At 50.9% G+C, this 27,447-nt stretch overlaps 10 protein-coding genes across 10 annotated transcripts; 4 read left to right on the top strand and 6 right to left on the bottom strand.

The window, feature by feature from the left end:
* Positions 1–368: 368 nt before the first annotated feature.
* N7519_004565 (putative ubiquinone biosynthesis monooxgenase (Coq6)) lies at positions 369–1,955 on the bottom strand (the record flags this gene model as incomplete). Its single annotated transcript, XM_057291341.1, has 2 exons — positions 369–1,726; positions 1,787–1,955. The coding sequence occupies 2 exons, from the start codon at positions 1,953–1,955 to the stop codon at positions 369–371; spliced, it is 1,527 nt and encodes a 508-aa protein (XP_057152543.1).
* A 351-nt stretch (positions 1,956–2,306) lies between these two features.
* Positions 2,307–3,897, bottom strand: N7519_004564 (sorting nexin-4; the record flags this gene model as incomplete). The annotated part of the gene is made up of 2 exons (XM_057291340.1): positions 2,307–3,497; positions 3,604–3,897. The coding sequence occupies 2 exons, from the start codon at positions 3,895–3,897 to the stop codon at positions 2,307–2,309; spliced, it is 1,485 nt and encodes a 494-aa protein (XP_057152542.1).
* A 496-nt stretch (positions 3,898–4,393) lies between these two features.
* Positions 4,394–6,955, bottom strand: kexB (kexin kexB; the record flags this gene model as incomplete). Its single annotated transcript, XM_057291339.1, has 2 exons — positions 4,394–5,153; positions 5,208–6,955. The coding sequence occupies 2 exons, from the start codon at positions 6,953–6,955 to the stop codon at positions 4,394–4,396; spliced, it is 2,508 nt and encodes an 835-aa protein (XP_057152541.1).
* A 1,606-nt stretch (positions 6,956–8,561) lies between these two features.
* Positions 8,562–12,864, top strand: N7519_004562 (uncharacterized protein; the record flags this gene model as incomplete). The annotated part of the gene is made up of 5 exons (XM_057291338.1): positions 8,562–9,867; positions 9,949–11,225; positions 11,279–11,404; positions 11,462–11,664; positions 11,724–12,864. 5 exons carry the CDS (start codon positions 8,562–8,564, stop codon positions 12,862–12,864), a joined length of 4,053 nt encoding a protein of 1,350 aa, XP_057152540.1.
* A 683-nt stretch (positions 12,865–13,547) lies between these two features.
* On the top strand, positions 13,548–14,727 carry trr1 (thioredoxin-disulfide reductase TRR1; the record flags this gene model as incomplete). Its single annotated transcript, XM_057291337.1, has 3 exons — positions 13,548–13,600; positions 13,683–14,582; positions 14,648–14,727. The coding sequence occupies exons 1-3, from the start codon at positions 13,579–13,581 to the stop codon at positions 14,725–14,727; spliced, it is 1,002 nt and encodes a 333-aa protein (XP_057152539.1). The 5' UTR covers positions 13,548–13,578.
* Positions 14,728–15,505: 778 nt separating this feature from the next.
* Positions 15,506–18,481, bottom strand: aof2 (putative lysine-specific histone demethylase Aof2; the record flags this gene model as incomplete). Its single annotated transcript, XM_057291336.1, has 1 exon — positions 15,506–18,481. One exon carries the CDS (start codon positions 18,479–18,481, stop codon positions 15,506–15,508), a length of 2,976 nt encoding a protein of 991 aa, XP_057152538.1.
* Positions 18,482–19,178: 697 nt separating this feature from the next.
* On the bottom strand, positions 19,179–20,564 carry N7519_004559 (TVP38/TMEM64 family protein; the record flags this gene model as incomplete). The annotated part of the gene is made up of 3 exons (XM_057291335.1): positions 19,179–19,533; positions 19,613–20,032; positions 20,101–20,564. The coding sequence occupies 3 exons, from the start codon at positions 20,562–20,564 to the stop codon at positions 19,179–19,181; spliced, it is 1,239 nt and encodes a 412-aa protein (XP_057152537.1).
* A 960-nt stretch (positions 20,565–21,524) lies between these two features.
* On the top strand, positions 21,525–23,856 carry N7519_004558 (CCCH zinc finger and SMR domain protein; the record flags this gene model as incomplete). Its single annotated transcript, XM_057291334.1, has 3 exons — positions 21,525–22,453; positions 22,618–23,238; positions 23,292–23,856. 3 exons carry the CDS (start codon positions 21,525–21,527, stop codon positions 23,854–23,856), a joined length of 2,115 nt encoding a protein of 704 aa, XP_057152536.1.
* Positions 23,857–24,234: 378 nt separating this feature from the next.
* Positions 24,235–25,370, bottom strand: N7519_004557 (HpcH/HpaI aldolase/citrate lyase family protein; the record flags this gene model as incomplete). Its single annotated transcript, XM_057291333.1, has 3 exons — positions 24,235–24,933; positions 25,006–25,226; positions 25,331–25,370. 3 exons carry the CDS (start codon positions 25,368–25,370, stop codon positions 24,235–24,237), a joined length of 960 nt encoding a protein of 319 aa, XP_057152535.1.
* Positions 25,371–26,029: 659 nt separating this feature from the next.
* Positions 26,030–26,846, top strand: N7519_004556 (DUF846 domain-containing protein; the record flags this gene model as incomplete). Its single annotated transcript, XM_057291332.1, has 4 exons — positions 26,030–26,187; positions 26,249–26,294; positions 26,352–26,638; positions 26,698–26,846. Exons 1-4 carry the CDS (start codon positions 26,097–26,099, stop codon positions 26,844–26,846), a joined length of 573 nt encoding a protein of 190 aa, XP_057152534.1. The 5' UTR covers positions 26,030–26,096.
* Between the last annotated feature and the right edge of the window lie 601 nt (positions 26,847–27,447).

Genomic DNA, 27,447 nt, shown 5'->3' with positions numbered 1-27,447 from the left:
TTGTGTAGATCTCTTGCATTGTCGGGCTTGGGAGCTCGATGGCCTATCAAAAGGACTGGGAGGTTATTGTTGAGAGAAAAGAACTAGGATATCCATGGATTTTTCATAGATCGGGTTGGTGTCTTTAGTGGAATTACCAAAATACCCAATTCATTGCATTTCCTGTGCTTTTGCTTGATAGAGTTTTATAATATGGCCACACGGCTTATATCACGACCTTTACAAGACGTTTCAAGTCATTCCAAGGTTGAGAAGCAAAGGTATTACTTAGTATAGAAGTATAGAAGTATAGAAGTATAGAAAAGGCTTGCATAAAAAAAGAGTAGAAGTACAATACACAGAAAAAGCCATACATATACACAACCCAACTAATATCCCTCCGCATTCTTCATCAAGAACGACTTGACAAAAGGCAACCGATCAACAACGCCTAGTCCAAGACTGCGCGCCCAAGCAACAGGCCCTTCACCAGGAACATTATACATTTTATGCAGGAGATCGCAAGCGCCGCCGATCTTCGCATCGGGCAAGTACCGCTCAGACGAGTATCGCTCGAGAGTAAGCAAGTCACCAATGTCCATTCCATGCGAGACAGCATACTGAATAGTCTTCGAGAGCGAAGCAACATCCGCCAAGCCGAGATTAAGAGCCCTGTCCCGCGAGCGGGTGGATGACGTGCGCGGCGTCGCCGACGAGCGCAATGCGCGGCGAGATGTACTGCGCCGCGTGTCGGAAGCGCAGAGGGAAGGACGCGACTGTTCCTGTCTGTACGGCTGTTGCCGCGGGAGGGATTTGGGATGGGAGGGGGTGTGCTGGGCGCGCCAGGTGAGTTCGTCTTGGTGGGATGTGGAATCGGAAGAGGAGGATTGCATGCCCATCATGTAGGTGAGGTCTGTCATGTCGAGACGGAAGGCGGCGTTGACCATGGCGAGGAAGGCCGGGGTTGGGAGGGACTTTAGGTAGGCGGCGTTCTCGGGGGTTGTTGACCAGACGAGGGTTGCATGGTTATCTGGTAGGGGGAGGAGGGCGATGGGGCCGCCGAGAGCGGGGAGGAAGCGCTGGTATGCTGTGCGCTTTGAGGCAGGGAAGGGTGGGGTGGCTGGCTCGTCGAGAGCGAGGGTTGCAACGACGCCGTGGCGGCCGTAGTCCCAGCCTTGGGTGGGGATGTCTGCGAAGGAGCGGACGGGGCTGTTGATGCCGTCTGCGCCGACGAGGAGGCGGGCGGCGATGCGCTTGGGTGTCTCTGTTTCCGCGGCTGGGCCTGTGGGCTTGACGGTGAGGACTGGCCAGGCTGAGAGGTCGGGACCTTCGGGTTTGAGGTCTGAGCCGTTCTCGATGGAGGCGACTGTGGCGTTTGAGAAGAGGGAGAGGTTCTCGTCGCCTGAGTCGGCGATTCGGCGCAGCAAGGCGCGCACCAGGTTCGCGTTCTCGGTCATTGTTGCTACAGTGCGCATGTCTTCAAATGGGGATGTCTCCATTGACCAATCGAATGATATTCGGGACCCGGTTTGGCCGTCCCAGACCTGCATGTCCTGGTATTCTTGCACGCGATTGACATCGAGGTGATTGTAGGCGCCAATGCTACGCAGGAAAGACACGGTCGAGGGAGTCAAGCTGCTGACCCTGTTGGAGAACTGGTTCGGTTCGAGGTCCCAGGCTTTGGCTTTGCGGAGATCCTGGCTCTCGATGAGGGCGACTTTGAGCTTTGAGGTAATAGGTGATGCTCCTGCAGTAACGTAGTATCAGCATATGCCCTGCTTATCTGCATTATGCTGGTTATACATACGAAGTGCAGCCAATAACCCTAGGCCCGCGGGGCCGCCTCCAACACAAACCACATCGTAGAGGTCGGGGGAATCCGACTTAGACCCAAATCGCCGCCGGCCAGCGCTAATGCCCTGCCGGCAAGTTGGGCAAACATACGGCCGAAGGACGGCTCTGGAGATTGGACGCATTTTGTTAGGTGATTCGGAGGTTGAATCGGATGATCGAAGATAGAAGTGCAGTGCAAACAGTACAAACAATATTAATGCATACAGCTCCGGGTCATGACTGGTTGATAGGACTCCCTCTTTTCTTTTTTTAATGGCTCTTGACCTTTCAATACATGGGAGTTAATTTCATCGCTATCTTTATCCATCTGCTATTGAATCTGACCGCCTGTGTGACTGCATATCTGAATAAATGAAGAGTCATGATGGTATTGCGGGTATGAAACACTGAATAAGCTAGCGAAAGCGACAGATATGAACTGCTATATCAGATTCGGTCCGTATAACGACTCAAGCATGCTTACGTCGGAATAGCTAAATTGCTCCGATAGCAGCCGCATCAGAGTCATGTCCAGGCTCAGCTTCGCCCTCCATCTCTGCTACAAACCGCTCCCATGTAGAAAGGACGCCCTGATAGAACTCGATGTGCGCATCGGCAAAGGAGCCGAGTCCATCTCGGAACTCGACCGCCTTGATACGTTCGAAATCCGCGACTTCGCGGATGACCTCTTCGTCGAACATCTCGGAAGTAGTCTTGGCAGACTCGACCTCGCGGGTCAATTCGTCAATGCGGAGCTCAAGCTTCCGCACACGCTCGCGACGGGACTGTTCGTGATCGACGCCACGCATGTCCTCCATTTTGGAGCGGATGAAAGATGCTGGGGAAGAAGTGAGTGGGTTTGAGGCATAGTAAGCAGCTGGGTTGGCAGCCAGAGAGTCACGCTCGGTCACAGCTTTATTGCGGTAATCGACTAAGGCCTCGAAATCGAGCTGTTTCTGCTCGCGTGTCTTCAGCAGGGACTTGAGGGACATGATGTACGACTCGGCATCGCGCAGCGAGCCCAAGTAGTTCTGGTCGGTGTGGTCCTTCAGCCCGCGCATCCCGCGCGCGGTTTCTTCCACTGAAGCTGCAAAGACCTGCAGTGGCATCTCAATAGCAGGCTCTAACGGGACGAGTTTGCGGAACTGCGTCGCTAGCTCAGCATAGTCTGTCCCCAGATCAGATTCACGTCGTGCAACCCGTGCCACGGTCTTCTCCACATGTGATAGATCTTCGTCCAGCTTATCGGCCTTCTCTCGCACCTCGATAAAGCGCCGGTCTGGCTTGTGGACTTTAGAGAAGGCGTTGACAAAGGAATCAGTAAAGTTATCAAAGATACCAGTAGCTGCACCGTCCGACCCGGTATTTGTTGATACCCGTGTTGAGTGCAGGCGCATATGCGCATTCCAGTCCGGCGATTCCAAGAAGATAGTGAGGAGAGGCGCCCGCCGAAGCACAGGATGAAGCGTCAAACGTTTCAAAAACCGATGCAGAGACCAAGCTCGTCGCGTTGTAAACTCCGGCCCGAACCGATCTCCCCGCACGTACTCCATCTTGTGCTTGTCCGGGAGCGGCGGCACCGCGCATGCCGGGTATTCACGATAGAGCGTCTTGTATAGGAAATAGAAATCGGTGAAGCGCCGCCGAACAGTGAAGTCGGGCTTCTGGAATGATTTGAAGTCGGTCTAAATATGTCAGTTATGGTCCACTTGAGGAGATACAGATGTCGAGAGGTCTAGGCAGCAGTTGCACCTCCACTCCCCGACAATATATGCAAAGAAGAAAGCATACATGTGTGGTAACCAGGTACGAGATATATGCGTCTTTTGTCCCGTCATTTTCTTTCAGCGGAGAGTCTACTCGGCACTCAAGAACACCATCGCCGATGCCCGCCAGGTCGACGGCATCGGCTAGTGGGCCAGCCTGGGGCTCTTCTTGGGCGGAGCTCATTCTCCGCTTGCCATTGGAGTCGCGGTGAGTTTCACTGGGTTCTGCTACATCTGTACTTGCAGTTGTTGGTCGTGAGACATCGCTGTCTGGGTCATGCTTCCAAGACACACTATCAAAGTCGTCATGTTGATCCATCGTTGAGGGTTGTCGGTCGGCCGTAGTCAACCGGCTGATAGTCGTTGGAACCCCAGTAATGCCGAGAAACCAATATTTGCAGGAAATGTTTGATCGAGAAGTGATAGGGTCTGGAAAGGTTAAAGAGGTGGAATGGAGGGGAAAGTTTGGAGGTTGGAGCTGAGTTTCAATGATCGCCGTTCCCCAAGGCGGAGTTCCCGAAGCGGAACGTCATCGCTTATCGCTTTATTATTAGAATCGACCTCCGTACAAGTCCATGGCAAAGATCTAATTGTCTTTTATTATTCTAGTGATTCCTGGAGAATTTGCTTCATATTTGCCAAAATTATCTTTTTAGTATGCACAGCACACTTTTGAATTCCTGTCAAATGGGAGATATACAGAAGACCCTAGTATCCCCCGTCTATTCCTGTGAACGATGCTCTCCAATTTTCACCAAATTCAATACAGCATATCGCAACACCAAACAAGATGCAAAATGACTATCCACATTAAATTAAGACTTTTCCTGATGGGGGCCATCATGGGACGTTCCATCTTCCCCGTCTTTTTCCTGAATATTGGCCAACCCATCATGATACGGCTCATCATCGCTGAACATTTCCTCGTCACTCTCTCCGGCAAATGCGTTATACAGTTCACCACCACGACGTTGTGTTCGACCAGATGCTCCAGTCATCGGTTGCATCTCATCCTCATCCTCAATCATTTCAAATTCGTAGTCATCGTGAGCAGTGGTACGACGACGCTTGATTCTCTGTAGCTGGAAGTAGACACCCAAGCCAATGAAGAAGGTAATGATCATGACCAGGGATGCATAAATCCAAATCTGGGTGCGTTTCGAAGCACCAAAAGTGGGAAGCCAAGTGGATATGTAGTCTGATCCGGCGGCGGAAGGGGAGGGGGTTTCAGTTTCATTAGCGGTAGTGTTGGTGGGCTTCTTCACATCTTCAACAGGCGTGGGCTTTGTCTCTGTCGGTTTTGGCTTGGCATTCACAGGCCGGTCATGATGTTCATCTGGGTTGGGAGGGGCCTCGGTCTTTGTTGGAGCCGCCGGAATGCTAGTCGTGGCGACAGGAGCATCCTCGTAAGGATGGTCATCATCATGCTCATCGGGTAGGGGGTGAAGCTTTTGTTTAGCTCCATCAACGGCCTCACCCCACAGATTGAGTCGCCAATCAATAAATGTGCCGGAGTACTCGTTGACGTCGGCATCTTTCACGATGATAGACCAGTCGCCAACAGGAGATTCACCCCTAAGAATAAGTTAGCCGAAGCGCATATCATGGAGTTGGAGGGGCAACACATACCAATGAGCAACAGACATGAAAGTCCAATCGACATACCCAACCGGCATATCATCCTTTCTGCGGGCAACACTCAGGTAGCTAACAACTCCAGCAGGGCTGTGCAGTTCAACGCTGAGATCACCGCGGCGGGTGTGGTTGACATTCATAGTCACAGTGACATGTTCCAATTTGGCGATGTTGGCTTCCTTCAATTGATCAGCAGTCACCGTATAGCGACTGAGCAGACCGCGATCACCCTGGGGGATGTCTTGATGTACTCGCAGCCATGGCGAGTGAAGCCAGGCCTGTGGCTTCACGAGTTCCCAAGTCTTAGCAAGCTGGACCATGGTATATGTATCGACCTTTCCGAAGCCCCAGTCATGACTAAACTTGCGACCAGAGGGCAGGACCTGCCAGCTACCGTCGTCCTCACTCACTGGAATCGCCGTCTCCACCATCAAGTGTTGTAGATCACGCCAGGTCAGCTCCGGGCGTGCGCTGAGCGCGAGCGCCGCGCTGCCTGCGGCCAGCGGACCAGCCGCAGAAGTGCCACCATGTCCAGAGAAGCACTTGTTCGCACCCACGTCGGTAGTGTGAATATAATCACCAGAGCCGCTGCTGTATGCGACCACAAGTTGGGCAGAGCATGACTCGGAGTAGGCCGGGTGATTCCCTTCCCGGTCAATGGCACCAACTGTAATACTGTAGATACTATTGGTATACCCATCGAAGTTGCAGTTGTCCCCGAAGGCCGCACCGTTACCGGCGGCAAAGACAAAGACAGAGCCTTTACCCCCTCTGCCCTTTTGGACACCGTTGGCCATGGCTCGTTTGATCAAGATTCCAGGCGCATCCATCGTGGCACCATCATCGATGGGGCCCCATGAACACGAATATATATCATTCGTTTGGTAGGCGAAGTTGATAGCCGCCGCTTCATCGACATCATCAATAGGCTTGGACAAGATCCGGATGCCGGCTACCTTGCTATCGTACGCAACACCGACTCCACAAACATCGTTCTTTGCTGCCGCGATCTCGCCACAGCATCGAGTACCATGCTTATCGTCAAGCAGAAGAGGGCGGGGTTGCGGGACATTCTCATTGAAATCCCAGGAGCCTTCTGGGAGGTAGTTGGGCTTGAGATCGTTGCTATCCATGTCCAGCCCATCGTCAACAACCGCAGTGACAACCCCTTTGCCGGTTATCCCCTCCAACCACAACCCTGTCACATTGAGATCGTGTCCGGGCTGCAATGTATTGAGAAGGTGCCATTGTTCTCTGAAGATCGGGTCGGTGATTCCTAGAGTTGACATGGCATTCGTTTGGAAAGCAACGGCCTGCCCATTATCTCTCTTGTCCAGCGACCTATAGGGTACGGAGACCGGCGGAAGTCGTTTCTGCAATCGTTGTCTTGCTGGAGCAATCTTATGCGACCACAGAATCTTGTCTAGGGGATCATCACTTGTCCCGCGCGAATCGATTCCCTCGGAGCGCCGCCGGAGCTTTCGCCTGGTCCGTAAATCATCCAGCAAGGTGTCAAACTGTGCCGTCTGTTCCCGCGGTAATGAGAATGTGTGGTGGCCATCCAGTTGGCCAATTTGGCCCTCGTGGCGTGCGCCTAGGACCTGTGCGATGTGGGAGGGGGAGATGTTATCGTCAAGGTGGAGGGCGAAGAAGTCGCGGGTTTCTTGAGAGCGAGGGTGTAGGTTTGCGGACACCGCACCAGCAAGGCCTAGGGTGGCGGTGATGCCACTGGCAATGCGCATGATGAGGGATCAATTGATTTCGGTCGAGGAAAGGAACCAAGGGAGGGTTATGAGGTTCGAGGTATCTAGCAGGCGGTTGCCATCGACAGTTCCGGATCGTTGGAACAGCAACTCGATAAGCAATGGTTAAGGGTGTATGTTAACAAAACGGAGACTCCCAACAAAACGGGTATTTCCAAGGTTCCAATAATAGTTGTTAAGAGGAGGTTGGAGCGATGCAAGACACCACCTGGGGCAGGTCAAGGTAAAATAGGAGGATCGTCAGAGGCCACCCACACACGGGTTCCTATTGAGTCTGCTAAGAGGCCTATTGAGGTCAACTTAGCTTATTCAAAACAGAAGCTAATTTCTTTATCAATATAAAAGAAGATTTGGGGCGTTTTAAGACCACGGTTTCTACTCCGTAGTCGGTACTATATTACTTGCCTTGGCCAGATGCCCAGGTGGCTCTTATTTAGCTTACGTAGGTACGGTCTTGGCTCGGGGGGCCCTGGAGGCAGACGTAGATATGCCAACGGTTCGCATAGAAGACACTACTGCGTACGGAGTACCGTTATTGTAATTTTTGGCTGAACTGTTTATCTGTTAGTCCATCCATATTGACTGTAATAGTTCAAAATCCTTGCATGAACAACGTACACTACCTATAAACATCTTTTCCATTTTCACTTTAACCTCTTGCCGCTTTATGCTGGGTATAATTGAGAACGCCTTGAGGCTAAAAAATAGGCTGATCCGGTCTGAAATTTACCCGGTGACTTATATAGAACATCAACAGAGTACGGAGTATGGAGTGCTTTATCTGTTACTTGTGTGCAATATCATATATGCTGTAGTTGAACTGTGAAACATTCGTAGTTTCGATCCAGGTACATACGAAGTACTCCGTACTTCTATTTATGTTCATACTATGTACTAGGTGATTCAAATGTTCTAACAATAGCTCATTCCACTCCCCATACCAAATTTAAGAATTATGCTTAATTCTATATATTTATATTCTTTGTTTCTGTACTTCTATATTTCACTATTTGATATTTCAAATTTCTCCTAACGTCTTATAATCTACATATGTATATATATTGACTCTCCAAGGATCAAAGCCCTTGATAAAACTTTCGTATGACAATGGCCCCGCGCGAAGGCTGGGGATAACCAGCCACCGGGATATCGGATGTATAGACCTTGCCTTCCTTTTTTTTTTTGGACTTGTTGGACTTGATTGAAATCTTTCTCTTCTTTTCATCTCATCTTCTACCCCATTGACACCCTTATCCAAGTGTTTATCTGTTCGCCTCTTATACAGGCCAAATTCCCTGTCACCGCCGCGTGGACCTATACCCCCGCCCAACTTGGCTTGTTGCCTACGAATCAGCTTGGGCTATGGTGTGGTGACCCTGCGTTAGGCATCAGATCAAGTCGCATTGAACTCGTTTCAACTATTTCGAGAAATATCAAGTGAACCTCCCCCTAAATTTGCTCGGGTTGCCTTTGGAACCGACATTAACGATTATTGATTTTAGTTGGGTTCGCAATTGCACATACTTGGCACACTATCTACGCATTTCTCCGATTATTGCCTTGAGTTCGGGCGCAAACACACATCATGGCTGCTATGGCAATGCGTGGATCGCCCGATATGGCAAATGGCAGCTCCAACCCCCACATTTCCAACGGAGCGCAAAGAGCTCCAGGAAGGCGCAATCGCAAAAAGGCTTCTTCCATGAAAAGTCATGAACACGACGCAGAATATGATGAGACGAAGACAGCTCACACCAGCGCAAGAGATACCACTTCATCAGGGCAGGTAGACAGGTCTTTCTCAGCCAGAGCCCGAAACCAGCCCGAAGGAAACCTGAACTATACAACCCGCAAGCCGATTCCTCCATCCACTTCAGAATTACCAGTGGAAGCTACAACACCACGAGGCCTTCCCACAGAGCCTCACCCCCAAGAACCCAGTGCAGCTATGCCTGAGATTCATGTCCAGTCACCACCGCCTGTGTCTCCCCCGACTCGGTCCAATACCACACGCTCGGTCTCCGCCAGTGACTCCCGGCGAGATTGGGCATCAGAGCGATCTCCCCTCCAAAAGTTGGAAGTAACTTTGACTGGAATCAGCAAGGAAGAGAAGCGGGCACGAGTACAGCAGGCGGAAATCAAAGCCCGAGAGCGGCTTGCGCGCAAGAAGGCTGAACAAGAGAAAGCCGAATTGGTGGCAGCGGTAGGACGAGAAGCATCAACACAACGTGCGCAGCCAGAAAGCCAACCAGTCCCCGGCACAGTCAGAAGGAATGAACGGAGGGATATTCCAATTGGGGATGGCATGCGCAATGGGCATGCGGCTGCACCACCACAACAGCGACAACCAGAAGGCACGGCTGTGCGTCACAACAGGACAATTTCAACGAATCCTCAATACCCATCTATTCGCCGACCCGAGGACCCCCAATATACACGTGCAGAAGCCGCTATCCCATCATCAGCTAAGATGGGCAATGTACCCAGACGATCAGTCACAGTGAGCGGACCTGCCACGAAACCAGCACCTGCCAACAATATCAGCCACAGTCGCTCGATGTCCCAAGCAGGCCCTCGACCTATGCAGGCTCCTGCTGGCCTAAGAGCGGAGACGACAGACGAACTTTTAACAGCACCGCCTCAGGGTAGTGCCGAGTCCCAGGTCAAGCCCAAGAAACAGTCTGTGTCCTTCAATGTCCCACCACCTACGCCCCCACCAATATTTGAGTGGAGGAATGCACAGCCTGCTCGGCTTGCGGCCCCTGACTTTGATTTCCCGAATATTGATATGGACCGCAGCAAAGCGTGGTGGGAAGGTGGTGGTAGCAAAGATCGCAGAAAGAGCAGGGCTCTTCCCAAGAACTACAAGTCCCCAGCTCAGAAGTTGACAGGTGAGATCCTCCGCCATCATGGTCCCCAAGCTACTTTTTTGGTCACAAAATCATCGAAATGTATTTACTAACGCTCACTAGGAATGACTGAGCACAAGAACTTCCAACCCCACCTCTTCTTACGATGTGGACCTTTGCTACGATACACAGGTATCAAGCGAGTTAAGGTTGATGGAGCCAGCGGTCCCATTGAGAAAGATATATGGCGAGGATCTATCATGATAGTGACTAAAGATTCTCGCTCCTCCTACGAAACTCCGCCCACACTGAGACTATTCTCTCAACCGATGGATCTTCTTCCTCCTCCACCTGTCGTGATCAGCCATGAAGATGGAATGCAACTGGCTCCCGAATATGTTGACCCAACCGCCGGGCTCATGAAGATTGGCCGTGATGGGCGGCCACTTTACGTGAAGCCAGTTGAACATGTCGAGGAGCAAGTCGACTTATCGTTCGTCGAGAACGACGATGGCATCTACGAGCTCTCACCTAGTATGATCGACTACACCAGCGAAGGCGCCAAACAACCCATGCCTTCCAACCGGATGCATGCCGTCGATGGCGAGAGCGTGAGTCTGCACCGGGACATCCCAGGAGCTCGTCTGTACGCCGATGCCGCAAGAGATGTAACATTTTGGCGGTTCAACCTAGAGGTTGAACTGAGCACAACACAACAGCGAATCGCTTACCGGATCAACCAGGGACCTGCCTTGGGATTCTGGGTACCCCCGGTTGGAGAATCCATGAACATAATGTTCCACAGTGGTAACGGGTTCAGCCCGTCTGCAGACTCTGATCGAGTCTGCGGACCTGATCCTCTTTGGCGAGATATTCTTAATGAGCATCAGACTCGTCCGTTCCATGTGATGATCGGTGGAGGCGATCAGGTCTTCAACGACTCGGTTATCACAGAGTCGACATTCTTCCAGGAATGGATTAAGATTAAAAACATTGCCGAGAGATATGGGGCGTCATTCACACCCGAGTTCCGGGCTGAATTGGAGCAGTTCTACCTGGAGCGCTACGCTGCATGGTTCTCTCAGGGCCTCTTCTCGTTGGCGAACTCGCAGATTCCCATGGTCAACATGTGGAACGATCATGAAATTTTTGAAGGCTTTGGTTCTTACCACGATGATTTCATGCAGACTTCTGTTATCTCTGGAATTGGAAAGATTGCTTTCAAGTATTACCTGCTGTTCCAGCACCACAGTGTTCCCGATGAAACCGAGACAGATGAGCCCAGCTGGCTTCTTGGTGCTCATCCTGGTCCATATATTGAACAGAAGAGCCGAAACCTGTTCATGTCTCTGGGCCAGGGAGTTTCACTCTTGGCTCTTGACTGCCGCACTGAGCGACGGGTATGGATACTCCATCTTTCGGACTTGTGGACTACACTGACATGTTTTTGCAGAGCAATGAAGTTCTCAGCGAAGAGACCTGTGATTTATTGTGGGACCGCTGCCACAGGGAGATCATGAAAGGAGAGACAAAGCATTTGGTCGTTCTCACAAGTGTCCCTGTTGCTTACCCCCGAGTGGTATGTAATCTGGTTGCTTCTGTCTTTGATCAGACCTAAAACTAACGTTGACCCCAGGCAATGCTGCGCAATTTCATGAACAGCCGCAAATCCCTCGGCAAGGCTGGAGTACTTGGTGGGCTTGTTAATCGGTCTGGCGGGAATGTGGAGGTCTTTGATGACCATTGGGCTGGCAAGCACCTCAAGTCCGAGCGCACATGGTTGGTTGAGGATCTTCAGGATCTGGCCGCGGAGAAGTCAGTCCGGATCACAATACTCAGGTAAGACCAGCCACTGCACTCCAGATTCCGAACGATAAAAAACTAACTTGATCCTTCAGTGGTGATGTCCACCTGGCTGCAATTGGGCAGTTCTATTCGAATCCCAAATTGAATATCGCGAAAGACCATGATTATCGATACATGCCGAATGTTATCTCGTCTGCTATTGCAGACATTCCGGAGACCGACCTCATTGCGGATACGCTCAATAAGCGGAATACAGTCCACCACATGGACTCGAACACAGACGAGGATGTCGTTCCCATCTTTGTCCAGGATGTGAATGGCAAAGCCCGCAACAACAAGCGATTACTACCTCGGCGAAACTGGTGTTCGATCCGTGAGTATAAGCCCGGGTCCACTCCACCTGATACACCCGAGTCGGAGATAATAGAGACCCCACCACCTCGGCCAAATAAGCTGCAGCGAACATTGTCGCTGGGTCGTGGAGACAAGGGGTCTACCGAGAAGCCTGGCATTCTCAGGCGCCTTTCTACCCGTGGACCACCTCCCACGAGGACAATGAGCTTCAGTCGAGGCGACGAGGCTGCTTTCAATCGCCGTGCAAGCGTTGATGTGCCCGCTCAGCCCCACGAGAACGGGGACAGCTATTTCCCAGGACCTGGGGGCCCGGCACCTCCACGACCTGGCAACTTCCACCGGCGACCAACGAATCTCAGCCAAAAAGCGGCAAAGAAAGCCGCCAAGCAGGGCGATGACGGCGCAGGCGCCTACATCAACCTAGAAGGCGGGCTCGCCATCACTTTGAACCTAGAGATCAGCCCACAAGACCCATCGGGTGTTACCACACCCTACAAACTGCTCGTCCCAGCACTGCACTACGACGGGACCGAGTATGACCCGCCCCCAACGCAGATTGTCAAGGGCTGGAGAAAGTTCTTACCCCGCCGCAAAAAGAACAATGGGGAAGCAGATGCACAGCGCGACGAAGAAGAAGATTACAGTGATGACGATGACCAAGACGATTACGAGGACCACGACCTTATCAATAATACCCGCGCTAACGCCGCCACAAGCCAACAACATCAACCACAGTACGAGGGATATCCTGGGAGTGAAGAGGATGGGGATTCTGAGGGCGAAGTCCCTCAACGTCTGCCACCGCATATGATGGCTGAACACTCCCGCAGTCCTGAGGAGCGTAGCCGTCCACGGAAGAAGTGGTTCGGCGTAATCTAATGTACTATATTGAAGTTGGGTGTGGCATTTTCTTTTTCTGCGATCTGATGATTTGTGTGGATTTTTATGACTTGAGATAGTGTTTGATGAATGATTCCCCTAAATCCGTCCAAACCGACATGTGATGTTCAATCCACGATCTCTCAAGTAGAGCCAAAGTATACAAATTCGGCCGGGAAGAAGCGCCTCGGAGTGATCTGATCAGATTTCTGAGATTACATCAGCGGTCTCGACCTTTCACGTGACATGTGCTTAGAAAGCCTCGGAGCCTCGATGCTCAACCTGATTCAGCCGACTCGAATTGCCTTGAAATTGCTCTAAATTGCCTTAAATCGCCTAGTTTAAACGAATTATCTCTAATCTCGCGTGGTCTGGAAACCCCAGAAAGACAAAGAATCCAATCGCATCCTGTCTGAGGATCCAGTCTTCCTGAATCTCGCCGGTTTATCAATCAACTTCCATCACCTAATCCCGGTCTCCACTGCCCCTCCGAAAAAAGATATTATACCTCCCCTCTCCTTATTCTTTTCCCCTCCACTTCTCAGAAACACCTTCAAGCTGTTTTCCTCCGCCTTTCGTCGTTTTCCCTCCCTTCGATCCATTGGATTGACTGCCACTGCGGCCACTACCGTTCACCAACAATCTCCTCCTTCGGCCTCGGTCTTCTCTAAGTCATTTCCGACGCCGTCGCGCGTCAATTCCAATACCGCCAGAATGGTGCACTCTAAAGTAGTCAGTAAGTGGTTTCTCGAAGAGATTGAATGATCCGGTTCACCCAGATTTCTCTGATATCAGAGTTCTAACGCTTTCCCCCACAGTTATCGGCTCCGGCCCTGGTGCCCACACTGCCGCTATCTATCTCTCGCGCGCAGAGCTCCAGCCAGTCCTCTACGAGGGCATGCTCGCCAACGGCACCGCCGCCGGTGGTCAGCTCACGACGACCACCGACGTCGAGAACTTCCCCGGATTCCCCAGCGGCATCGGCGGCGCCGAGCTCATGGACAACATGCGCGCCCAGTCCGAGCGCTTCGGCACCGAGATCATCACAGAGACCATCTCCAAGCTTGACCTCTCCTCCCGGCCCTTCAAGATGTGGACCGAGTGGAACGACGACGAGGGCAGCGAGCCCGTCCGCACCGCTGACGCCGTCATCATTGCCACAGGCGCCAACGCCCGCCGTCTGAACCTGCCCGGCGAGGAGACCTACTGGCAGAACGGAATCAGTGCCTGTGCCGTCTGCGACGGCGCCGTGCCCATTTTCCGTAACAAGCCCCTGTACGTCATTGGCGGTGGTGACTCCGCCGCCGAGGAGGCCATGTTCTTGGCCAAGTACGGCAGCAGCGTGACTGTTCTCGTTCGCAAGGACAAGCTGCGTGCTTCGAACATCATGGCTGATCGTCTCCTTGCCCACCCCAAGTGCAAGGTCCGCTTCAACACCGTCGCTACCGAGGTCATCGGCGAGAACAAGCCTAACGGCCTCATGACCCACCTCCGTGTCAAGGACGTTCGCTCTAACGAGGAGGAGGTCGTTGAGGCTAACGGTCTTTTCTACGCTGTTGGCCACGACCCCGCCAGTGGTCTCGTCAAGGGCCAGGTTGAGCTTGATGACGAGGGATACATCATCACCAAGCCCGGTACCAGCTTCACTAACGTCGAGGGTGTCTTCGCCTGCGGTGATGTTCAGGATAAGCGCTACCGCCAGGCTATCACCAGTGCCGGTATGTTCATACTTCAGCATCTCACTCATAGTAATTGCAATTTGGCTAACTCAATATTCTACCAGGATCTGGTTGTGTCGCTGCTCTCGAGGCCGAGAAGTTCCTCGCCGAGACCGAGACTCATGAGGCAAAGCCCGTGCTCTAAATATATATACACCCTTTCTCCCACTATTCTCTCCTATTTCTCGTTGTCATGATGCATGAAAACATGATGTTTGGCGCGTGTATCGAGGATTCTTCTTGCTTCTAGACTTATATCTGTTTTATGCGATATCTCATTTCCAAATTCCCCGTGCATATTTTGATGGGTTTCCTTACGTCTTTCTTTTTCTTTTTCTTCTTCCCTGTTCCTTTTCCCCATCATGAAAGAGGAAATCGAGTGGTCTCTGTGGTTCTATATCAATTGGTCTGCTTGGGATGCCTATACTACCCATAGAAATAGAAATAGAAGAAAACAGAAGCTCCCATATCATGTTCAATACGTTCCAAGGTTTACAACATTGACATTCTCTTACTTATCTACGTAAACAAGACCATCAGAATTAAAACTGTCATTCATTGATATCACTAAGGCTGAAACGATACTCATAACAATCCTCTCTACAGAGACGAATTACCTTCTTTTCCCTTCTTTTCCCTAACCGTCTACGCAGATAATCTACCCACCATAAACGCCGATAAATCTTCATTTCTCAGACTTCAAAGCAGGCACAGTCGTAAAGGCAGTAGCAAGCACAGGCACCGACGCATTTTCATCAACGTACTCCGGCATAACCCACTCATCAAACGGATTCTCCGCACACCACCGATCCTTAACGACAAAAGTCTTCCGCTCCCACTCAGCAACGTCAACCTTCCACTTCTCCCAAGCCTCGGCATTAGCACGGCGGTTAATCTCCGTCTGTTCGAGGTACGGCTTTTTATCAGCTGGCGTCGCAGAGCGCCACATCTGGCCTGAGTGCGGCGCGGATCTCGTCGCGTGGAGCCTTTGCGTTCGGATTGTTTGATGCTGCGCGGCGGGCTTCGTCGCATTGGTCGCGGCAACGTGCCCAGTAGTCTTTTTGGTAGAAGAGGAAGGGGTTTAGGCCTGATTTTGCGGGGCGTGGTGGTGCGGAGCCCAGCTCGGCGTAGATTGTTGTCCATAGGGCTTGGTCGTAGGCGTCGCGGCGGGACTTTTCGGTTGAGGTTGGTTTGCGGGAGGTGGAGGTTGAGGGGGGCTTTGATTGCGTGGTTGTTGGGCTTTCGGTGGAGGAGAGGGATGAGCTGCCTCTCGTTCTTGATTTCTTGGTCGTTTGGCCGTTTGGCGTGGAGGATTTGCTTCGAGTTACTTTTGACTTCTCAGGGACGAGTGGGTGAGGCATTACGATGGGTCCGGATATCGGCTCGATTATTTCTGATGCTGCGCGGAGGCCTGAAAGGTATGCTCCGTGGACGGTTGCTGGATGGGTGCCGCAGGTGGCTTCACCGGCGAAGTGGAGGTTGCCGATTGACCGGGCCATCAGATCGTAGTCGTCTGGGAAGGCTTCTGCAGCTACATAGGAGTAGCTGCCGTATGTGAATGGGTCCTGGCCCCAGCGGGTGATGATGGTTTCCAGAGGATCGGGAACTGTAGTGTGTTTGAAGATGTTTCGAAGTTGGCCAGTGACCTCTGTAATTATTTCTTCGTCTGGTGTAGATTCTGCTTGGTGGGCTGCATCACCAGCCATGAGGGCAATCAAGCATGGGAGTCCGGTAGTCTTCATGACATTCCAGAACAGATAGAATCGACCGCGGTGGGCCGCATAGTCTTCTTGGACCATAGAAGCAGGGTTCTTCGGCTCACGGAGTAGGCCAAACATATCTCGCTTGGTGTCCCAGAACGGCTCTTGGAACACTAGAACGACCTTGTTCATGATTCCGAATCCTAGTCTTTCAATTGCGCCACGCTTCCAGTCCGGAAGAGGAGGCTTGAATTTGATTTTCTGCTGCTTCAGGACCCCGAGAGAACCGGTGAAGACGACATGATCTGCTAGGAATTTTTCTCCGTCCTCGCACTGGACAACTGCCTTCAGGTTATTGTTGGACCCAGTTGTGTCGTAAGAGATCTCGGTGACAATCTTGCCGGTGCGAACATCGAGCTTTTCTGGCAGCATGTACAGCCCGTAGGGTAACTGCTGGTAGCCGCCAATGACTTGGGAATGTTCACCCTCGAATTCGTTCCCGATGTCCTGGTCCCATCCTGATAGGCTAAGTTTGTCCACGTTGGTTGCATTGGCGTACTCGAGGTTGGCGAAATGCCAATTCATCAACCGCATATCCTTGGTTGTCACTGGAAGCATGTTCTGATATTGCTTGACACCTTCGTCCATCACTGCGCCGAGAGTCTGTGTCTGAGACGCCTTGGCAACCTGGTCCAGCTCAATAGTATCGTTGACGGTGTATCCTGGGTTAAGCTTCCATCCAGTTTTCTGGCAGGTCAAGGCTGCCGGGTCATCTTCCGAGTTCCCCGCTAGATCACTGGCCACGTCGACGGATGGCTCATTTTCCGCAGTCTTGTGCTTTATTCCTCGTCGGACCCGCTTTGTGGGGACCAATAGATCTATTGTCCCAGCTGCCCTCGCCTCTTCGTACTGTCGCACAGTGAGTCCGTCATCCACCGCCGATTCGCGGCCAGCATCAATCATCTCGCGGTTTCCCTGGGCGGTTGGCACAATCTTTGCTTTGTGACGATAGAATCCGGTTCGATCGAGCAAATCATTGTAGAGCTTTTCTGCCATCGCGTCCTGAACCTCGTCCACGGGTGATCCATCAATATCGTAAATCGTCGAAACATCCCGTATCTTGTGATAGTGGAGTGCCAACTGGCCACGAACTATCTGGTCGAGCGGGTTGCCATGATCGAAGCCGACAATGATCTGAGCACCCATTTCCGCCTTTGGAACAAGCCCGTCAGGCAGCTTTTCCGACTTGAGACTGTGCAACGGATGTGAATAGATGCGTCCACCGACTCTTCGACGTCCCTCGAGGATAATGACTCGAGGCAGGGCATCTGAACCACGATACTGGCGGAAAAGACTCTCCAATTGACGTGCACACCCCAGACCTGCCATTCCAGCACCGACTACGACAATTGTAGGCCCTTCTTTCCGTCTTCCACGTTTGGGTTTCACCGGGGCCAATGGAGCCTCCACGCATCCGTGATTGATGTAGCCATTCCGTGCGAGCCAGTCGTAAGCAAACGAAGCCAGATTCATCCATCGGTAATCTTTGGCACATCCGAGTGCTTCTTCCCTGGTAACAGCCACCATGGGATTTCTCCCCCAGAGTAGCAGTATTCCGTTTCGTATGTTGAGGTAGATTGTGACGTGAACGTGGCAAAGGTGGTCTTGCAAGAATTCTTGTTCTTGGCGATGGAGAGCGTACGGGTTTAGCCGTGATGCATACGCCGCTCTAACGCACTGCTCGCCGTAAACAGAGGGGTGGATTTTAGATGGGATGGACGATCGGGGTCGACATTTAGACAAATCGACTTTCCCGCTTTCCAGTACATTCGGTCCAAAGATAACTGACCGTGTAGAAAAAGTTTGTAAGGGATTGGGAGGAGGCGATGTAGACGCTTTTAGCTCAAAAGGAGATGTCAAGTCGGTCGAGGTTGTCGACTCATTCGGGGTACTGCTGCTGCCACCGGCATACAGCCTGTCCATCGAGCCAACAATATGGGGTCCATCAGATTGGAAGGTCTGCGACTTGGAATTGTTGTGTTCTAGATTTCCCAGAGCAATTGACGCTGAAGCTGCTTCGTAAGCCTTGTGCGTGATGCGCAGTCGCTTCGCAGGAGGTTCAGATAGTTCTGTCGGCCCAGATAGAAGGTGTTCTTGGCCCTGCACTGTAATCTCGGGATTTGGAGCATATTGGTTCATGTATGAGCCTTGACTCGGGGGGGATTCCACCCTGGAACCTCAAGGACGCTGCGCCATACATGTTGATACACGGGTATCTGCAGGCAGCTCTTCAAAAGAGTATGTCTCAGGACGATAGAAAGAGAAAATAAAGAAAAATACTACGTCACTAAAGACGTAGTTTGTGGATTCGAAGATGTGATGTCGACAGTCCCTTTCTATCCCGAGAATGTGTGGATATCAAATATTCAGGCGTTCACCCATGACATGGTCATAGGAATTCGATCTGTGGCAAGTCGAAGGAACACAGGCTGAATGAATGAATCAACTAGGATTATGTTAGATGAGATATAATATGGTAAAAAGGACGTAGTATGGGAGAATAGATCTGTGAAGAAGACTGAAAAAGCATGGGATATCAGGACATACATCGAGTTTCACCTCCACAAAAACCCTCCCACCGAATTGAGAATAAAGTCCATTAAAGAGAGCAAGAATATTGTTTTTGAAACGAATTGTACTTGTAATTGAAGACACTTTGATGAAGGGACAGTGATATGGAGTAGAAAAACCCTGGCTTGATTCCTCGGAGCGGGGCGTATTTCTCAGTCCGGCAGGTTGCGGCACGGAAGTTCGTCCTTCAAGGGCTCTCTCTCATCTAAGGAGTAATGTTTCTTCATCTTACGATCAATATCAGGATTCTATTTCATTTATTTGGTTATTTTGAAACATGAGTATGCAGACCATATGCCTCTTCTTCCTCTTCTTCCCCTGCGAATCCGTCCGAGTCATTATCGGTGAACTCATCGTGATATGATCTCCTCGAGTTTTTCCAAGGACCCGGCTGGTCACTGTCACTGTCGTCACCCAAGACAAGGTCAACATTGTCATCGTCCAAATCAGTGAACCCAATTCGCTCTTCTTCATCTCTTGCAAGCGTAAGAGACGCTTTGTTCACATCAGGATCTTCCGAAAACCCACGATGAGGGCGGTGCGCTGCATGATCAGCTTGGAGAGAACCTCGGATATCTGCACGCTCTTGGGCTTCGAGCTCTTTTGCGCGGGCCAAAGTTCTAAAACAGAAAAAAAGAAAGAAAGGGATCAGCATGGGTCCACAAGATATTGACAACAGATGAATTCGGGGGCTCAAACCTTTGGTATATATACCACCCGGTAAAGATTCCAATACCGACTGTAAAGATAATACTGCAGATATTCACGAATTTGGATCCCGCACTCATCTCCTCGCCCTTCTCGGAGAGCAGACGTATCCGACTACCGATGAACGCAGGAACCAACAATTTGGGAGAGATGATGGCCGTCGCAAGTCCGTACATCAATGGCTGCACCGTAGGAAATGTGGACACAGCTCCGTTGCAGATTGAGTAGGGCAACGGGCATAAACGGATCATACAAAGAAGCTTGAGGCCATCATATTTCAATGTCAGGGCCAATGCGGCGAACCTCTTATCATGTTCCATAAGGCGTTTGACGAATCCAGACAGAATTGTCCGCGAAACATAAAACGAGACAGTCGACCCAATAATTGTGGCGGAAGCGTAGATCAACCATCTGTAAAGAAATATCGAGTTAGCCTTCTGCTCACTGTTTTTGCCGATATAGTAAAGTAACCCTCTTACCCTTTCCACACCCCAAATATAAAACCTGCCACAGTCCCAAATGTAGACCAACCTACAAGAGGCGGGAATGAGACAAAAAAGACACACAGCCACAGGATAAAGGCGGCTAGCCAAGACGTCTCCCACTTCTCAGCGACCGGGCCAAGCCAGACGAACAGCTTCCCGGTCAACACCATGAACGCGATACCGGATGCGCCCACGAAGAGGGCAGCGAAGACAGTTCCGATTTTCTTCCATAGGGTCATCTCCTCCCAGATATTATTCATACGGACATATAACTCTGTCCCGCGCTGGATTATCTGATCGCGATAGCTTGTAGCCTGCGCGCTCGACCAGCTGGAGTTTCGCCTACCGGCGCGACTCCAGGGCGGCTGAGCATCACTGCCAGGAGAGGAAGGTATAGGATCCGGAGATGAGGGTGAAAGAGACAACGCCCTGGCGGTGGACTGGTAATCCGCAGGCATTGCAAAATGGGTATAGTCCCGGGGTATCAATATCTGGTAGGAGGATGGTCGAATCCGGAAAAGATGAACCGCTCTAAAACAGTGAAAGTGCGATACCTGGTACCTGGTCAATAGATGAATATTCAAAGAAGTTCCAAGGGCGTGTTCAATGCCCTGATGGATCGAACATGGAAGAGTAAGCCAAGCACTTTTAGGCTGAAAATCGGTTTTAACCCTGAAAGTCCAGATTGCAAGTCAGCGGATCCGCCGGACTTGAGCTCGGGTTGATCTACATGTTTCCCCAGGTTGTTTACGTTCGTTGATATCAAAGTTTATGTTATATGTGACTATCCCTATATAACTACATATATGTATGGATATATTTGTCTATATATTTGTATCTATTGTGTCCGGATGTTGGGGATGGTGCTATAAAAGTACAACCCACAGATACATGAATCTTCATATTGTCTTTATTGTTTATTTCTAATAATTTTATATTTCTCTTTTACATTCATCTATCTCCTTATTATGTATTATATTATCTTGTCAACACAGAAATAATAAATTCCAGGTACTCCCATGTCACTTCAAGCTCAGCCGATAAGCTGTTATGACCCGGTGTTGATCCCCCTTCTCCGCCTCCCCTCTTTGTCACTTCACCCTTTATTCAACTTTCATTCAACGATGCGATGTAATTATCTGCTTGTCATTTATCACTTTTGCAACTTTCATCTCCTACTGTAACTTTGAAACCAATCCTGGAACCCCTATCGCTCTTCCACTTTCACGATCACCTAGAGAGGAAGCATGATGTGCCTCTGATTCCCGACTCTAGCCTGACCTTTTGTTTACTTTCGTCGAGCATTTTCGCGCCTATTGCCTAGCTTCGGACACCCCATCCAGGACCCAACCCCTTCACCGCTAGGGTCACCTCCAGATCCCTTTCCTCCGCCCGTATTACCCATATCAGCGCACACCATGGTTTCCGACGAGCTTCTTGAACAATGTCTCCAGATCCTGCAAGATCAGGCACTGGATGAGGAAGAACAAGTGGAAAAAGTGGAGGACTTCTTGCGCGCAAACACCTCTTTGGCGGGTACGCCTTTAGAGAATGCGGTATTGGACATCCTCTGGCGCCATCGCAACCGAAACCTGCCAGACGCATCGCCTCCAGTCCGTCATACCGTGATTCGCCGCTCTTCGCCCGCGCCATGGCAGATGGCTCGATCATCCACACCGCTATCCCCTCATTCGACTTTAGGAACAAGCCCTGGGAGTACCTCGTGGATGCAAAACTCCCGTGGGCCATTTTCGCGGCCCCCGCTATCTTCTACTGTCTCTCCGTTTACCTCCCCACGTCCATCGCCCCGGCTTGCCCTTGCGCAGCCTATCCCTCATTCCCCAAATCTGAACGCCTACGAGTTCTCGGACCAAAGCCAGATATCTGACTTCTACGGTGACCTTGGGGGCGATAACAACGTTGACTGGCTAGTCGCAGATGATGCCAACAGTACAACTTCATCCACGGGCGGGGTCAGCACCCCCGGCGCACTTAGCGCCACTGCGGTTGAATTTGTTCCGGATATGAGCCCCCATGATATCCTGCGCACGGTGCTGGGTGACAAGCGATCGAATGATGAAATAGAAGCTGCACTGGAGGCTAACAGTTACGATCTCGGTGCCACTATTGCTTCGCTCTCGCAAGATATAGAATCTGAGGCGATTTCGAAACAACACGATGACGGTCGTGTTTTGGTTGGCAAGTCTATGACGATGGAGCAAGCACGCCCGGTCACGCCATTGGGTAGCAGTCGCAGCCCTGTGGTCTGTAAGTACTGGCTGTCCACTGGTCAATGCCTTCGAGCGGACTGTCGTTTTAGTCATGACCTAACCACACATGTCTGCAAGTGAGTGTTTTTGAATATTCCGGATAAACTAATCTTTTTTTCGCTAACAAATGTGAATAGGTATTGGGTTATGGGAAATTGTCTAGCCGGTGATGGATGCCCCTTCTCGCACGATCCTTCCGCGCTTATCGGCAATCTCAGTATCACGGATGGAAGTCGACCAGCTTCTCCCTCCCGTTCCAAGTAGACAGTGGTTCTGATGCATTCCCACCCCTACAAGCGGCAGATAACGGTGATCAATGGGCAAATCAGTATACAGGCCGGTACCCTGCCCATCTTTCTGCTTATCAAGCCAGCAAGTATGCGCCTCCTGGCCTCCTTCCTGGAATGGGCAAAAGAAATGGAAGCGCAACTCATCTTGGACGCCCCAACTCCCGTCCATCAAGCCGCCACCAGAATCGGGAGTTGAATCCTGCTGCACCGTCTGTAGACGATCCAGATGCCTTCCCGACTCTTGCCGCGGTCAATGCGAAGAATGCCGGGAAGAAGCATCATGGGAAACGGGGCGGTCATAATAACCGCGAAACCAGCTTGAGCAAAGAAAGCGTCCCTTCATCTCTGGCGGATGTAGTTCGAATGACCCCATCTCCTGCCCCCGGGAAAACCAAACCTGGCTCCAGAAACAAAGAAACGAAGGGTCGCGAGAACAGTGCCGCAGCTCAGTCGATTCCGCCACCGCAAAATATTCCCTGGTTGGAGACAGGTTCGCGGGCCAACCAACAATATATAAAATACCGGACAGAGGCTATTCGCCATGGCACTGTGCGAAACAAGTTCCTCCAGAGGTAAGCTTTCAGTGCGTACTATTATCTTCACCACTTCTAACGATCGTATCTAGCGCTGCCCAAGCATGGAACCGCAATGACGCACGAGCTGCCAAAGCATTGTCGTTGCGCGGCCAGGCCGAGAACGACGCAATGCGCAGGTGCCACCGGGAGGCTGCACGCCAGCTTTACGAAGAACGCAATCAACATCTCTCTCACAAGGGATTGGATGAATCTTCGGAAGAACTTTATGTTGACCTTCACGGTCTCCACCCAGAAGAGGCTATCGAATATCTCGAGAAGATTCTCCTCAAACATGCTCGAGAAGGCCTTCGTGTGGTGTATGCCATCACAGGCACTGGTCACCACTCCAAGAATGGCAAAGATAAAATCGGCAAGGCCGTTAAAGCATGGCTAAACGAGTGGCGGTACTTATTCCGGGAATTCAGTGTACCTGGTGAGCGAGGCGGTTACGTTGGAGGGATTCTCGGCATCGATCCAACCAGTTATGACAAGTCAGTAGCCAAAGAGCTGGCTAGTGAATTGGTGGGGGCCAACGCTGGCGGAGAGCCTCCCATCCTGACTATGGGCAAAATCCAATTACTCAAGCGCGAAGAATTAGAAGCTCAAGATCAATGACCTAGCGTGTCATTCGACTCAATTTGCGTCCAAGCGGCATGATACCCAGTACCAAATCTATTGAATCCTTTGATAACTCAACTTGTTCCAACCTTTTCGCCCAAGTCTGTGACTCAACCACAGCACGCAGCAAACCCCGCCGGGCGAACGTATCGAGTTCTTTAAGCAATCTTTTTTAGGATAAATTTTCTTGGCTGCATGTTCCTATATACTTAGATGATCTGACATGACTGTTAGAACTAGTGAGGCAACCGAATACAATCTACAGTAGGAAAAACTCTCTCAGGGAAATGATGCAAGCATACAACATACTAGAATGTACAACATGTACAGGGATATCATGCGTAGATACTACACAACACTACATATATGAACCACTTACTCTGGCTCCTGATGCTGCCACTCAGCCCTCAAAGCATCAACATCAACCCCACAAGCCTCAGCCTTCCTAACAATAGCCCTAGCCTTATGGGCAACAGGAACATCGATCATCTTCCCATCAAGCGTCCAAGCACCCCTCCCCGCCCTCGCAGCCTTCTCATCTGCAATAACAACCCGCATAGCCCACTCAGTCTCCAGCGCATCCGGTCCAAAAATCTGATCCGCAACCTTCACCTGCGACGGATGAATACACTGTTTTCCATTGAACCCCAACCTGCGTCCATCCAAACACTCCTCCTGCAGCACAGCGGGCGGCAACCCATCCCCGTTTTCTGACTTGTACGCCGTACAGACGAGGTCAATCGTCGACGGTAGCTCCGCCGCCCGCGCAGCAGTAGCTATCGCAGACCGCGCGAACAGAAACTCTGTCAGCGAGGGTGTCCGCGTAATGCTCAAGTCCAGTGCAAAGTCTTCGGCTGCGAAAATCAGACCTTGGAGCAAGGGCGAAGCGGCGCAAATCTGAGATAAGTTCGTCAGAGACTTGGCGGACTCGACTAGAGCCAGGAGCGAGATTGGGGTTCTTTCTGCTGGTGGTTGCTGGGATAGAGTGTGTGTTATAACGTCTGTGACGAAGGTTAGGTCGGAGGCGGAGTTGACTTTTGGGATTACGATTGTTGTCAGGTTTGGTGATTGCAGCTGGGACGGTTAGCAAGTTGGTCGTTGTATGGGCTATTTATGTCTGTTGTCTGTTGTCTGGAGGCCACTCACGACTTCGGTCAAATCGCCCAGTGCTAGTCCGCTGTCTACGGAGTTAATTCGCACGGCGCGTTCCCGAATTCCTGCTGGCGCGGCTTGGTCGATTGCTCTCCGCACTAGGGAGCGCGCCGTTACTTTCATGTGCGGAGTTACGCTGTCTTCTAGGTCGTAGGTGAGGCAATCGGCGGTCAGTGAGCGCGACTTGTCTAGGAAGCGTTGGGAGGAACCGGGGACTGTTTGGTGTTGTTTGTTAGTTTTGAGGTTTTTCTTTTGGAGCTCGGAGTGAAATGCGGGGAAGATGCGATGCGGCGATGGAATCTTGGGAGCTTGGGCTTACCGTAGAGAAGAGAACGACGGAGAGTATTGCGAGCTGCCATTGTTTATGTTTGATTCGTGTGTGCATTCAACTGGTATAGAGTTGTGTGCTGTGTTTCTTGGGGAGTGGAGGTCTTTATGGAGTCGACTTGATCGGGAAGAAGCCGACTCGGCTATCCGTAAAGCCGCTTCGGAGTATGTCCCACGCAGAAGGTTGGCAGAGTCTACTTCTTTTTCTTTTACCTCTTTTTATGAGCTGATGCAATTTATGAGATTGCATAGAATTGGCCATTCCTACTATGCTTGTAGACAGTTCGTTTGCATAGGGACCATTCTGTCATTCTCACCTTATGTTTTATATAGATCAAACTATGTGTCTTGTTCGGCTTAGCGCCACATATGTTGCCCAGATGGACATAACTCGACGACCGGTATCCACTCAGTGTAATCACGTGGATGTTTTTAGAGATGTATAGAAGTAGGAATATTGACCAGATCTTCGTATAGAACTTAGTTAACAGTCCCTAAATAATAGACATTTTCACAATACGCTAGATAGATGTTGCAGCCCTTGGCTGAGCAGAAACTATACATCGACAATAAATCTACTTGGTCTATGCTTCTGCTCTGCGATTATTCTGCCACAAGAAACCGCCTGCACCCGTGTTTCGACCACATAGGGAGTATCATCAGTCAACAACATACCTAACTTGGATCAAATTGACCCAATCTGCTGACCGAGAGGTCCTTTACATTCCGATCACATCAAACCTTCCACCTTGCAAATCATGGACCAAGGACAAGGAGGTCAAGGTGACCTCAACTGGCGCCTTAGCGCGCACCCGATCACGCTACTTGTCTTCTTGGGAATTCGGATCGGTTCGTGCTCCCCCGCCCCGGGGAACAGTGGCAAGAATGATTTGACTAACTTGATGATTAGGTGCGCTACTGATGTATCTATTTGGTGTACTCTTCATCGATGACTTGTACGGACCCTGCGCTGATCTACCCACCTGTCAACCCGCATGCTAACCTCCATCTAGTATCCTCGTCTTCATTTTCACCCTTCTCCTCCTCTCTGCGGACTTCTACTACCTCAAAAACATTGCGGGACGCCGGCTGGTCGGCTTACGTTGGTGGAACGAGGTTGACACCTCCACCGGCGACTCCAAATGGGTCTTCGAATCATCCGACCCTAACGTTCGCACTGTGACAGCCACTGACAAGCGGTTCTTCTGGCTGAGCCTGTACGTCACACCAGCTCTGTGGGTTGGCCTTGCGATATTGGCCATTGTGAGACTTGTGGGAGTTATTTGGCTCAGTCTAATTGGTAAGCTACTCCCAAGATACTTTGATATACGCCGGGACTAGGTATTGACTTTGGTCTAGTTATTGCACTCATCTTGACTATCACGAATACCATGGCCTTCTCTCGCTGTGATAAATTTGGTCAGGCCTCCACATATGCCAACTCGGCTTTGGGTGGTGGTATTGTGAACAACATCGCCGGTGGCCTGCTGGGCAGGCTATTCCGGTAATGGTACGCAGGTTGATGTCTGTCTTGCCGTTAGTGGCCCTATATCGTCTTTCCTTTGCATGTGCTCTGTATTTCTAGCAGAATATTTGACCACTTACCATTCAAATGCATGCAATCTCTTTTCGAAAGATGGAATCTCATTTGTAGCTCCAATGTGATGGAGCATCCAGTCTAGTAGAAGTTGCTTCATAGATAAAGCCCGTTGCCTGAGGCAGGTCAGCACATCGCTCCTTCCTCAAACGGGCAGTTTCCACCTCAGCGTCTCTTGCCGGTTGTCTTTTGTTCTCCTTATCCTCCTCTTCCCTCTGCCTCTTCTTCCTTTTTTTCTTCCTTCTCCGTCTACCTTCAATTCTCGTCAACAAACAGCCTTCGCGTCTACTGCGCATCGACAACCACGTTGGTAAGTGTCATTCTTCGCGTTGACTCTGCACCGTCTTTCTCGATGGTCCTAGAAGAGCGATCCATGCGAAAAGATCGTGTTCCGATTCTCCTGTGATCTTGTCTTATCTGCCTCTCTCTGCCTTCTCTGGCGACTTCCCGGCCTCCCTCTCCATTCATTCCTTCGCCCTGGTGAAGGAGACTTTCACAACGACGATACTGCT

This window comes from Penicillium mononematosum (genome assembly GCF_028829835.1).
Source record: "Penicillium mononematosum strain IBT 11891 chromosome Unknown utg000002l:1.0-8112719.0:1.0-8118358.0, whole genome shotgun sequence".
Lineage (NCBI taxonomy): Eukaryota > Fungi > Ascomycota > Eurotiomycetes > Eurotiales > Aspergillaceae > Penicillium > Penicillium mononematosum.
The sequence above is the reverse complement of the archived record's forward strand: the minus strand, read 5'-3'. Positions and strand labels throughout refer to the sequence as shown.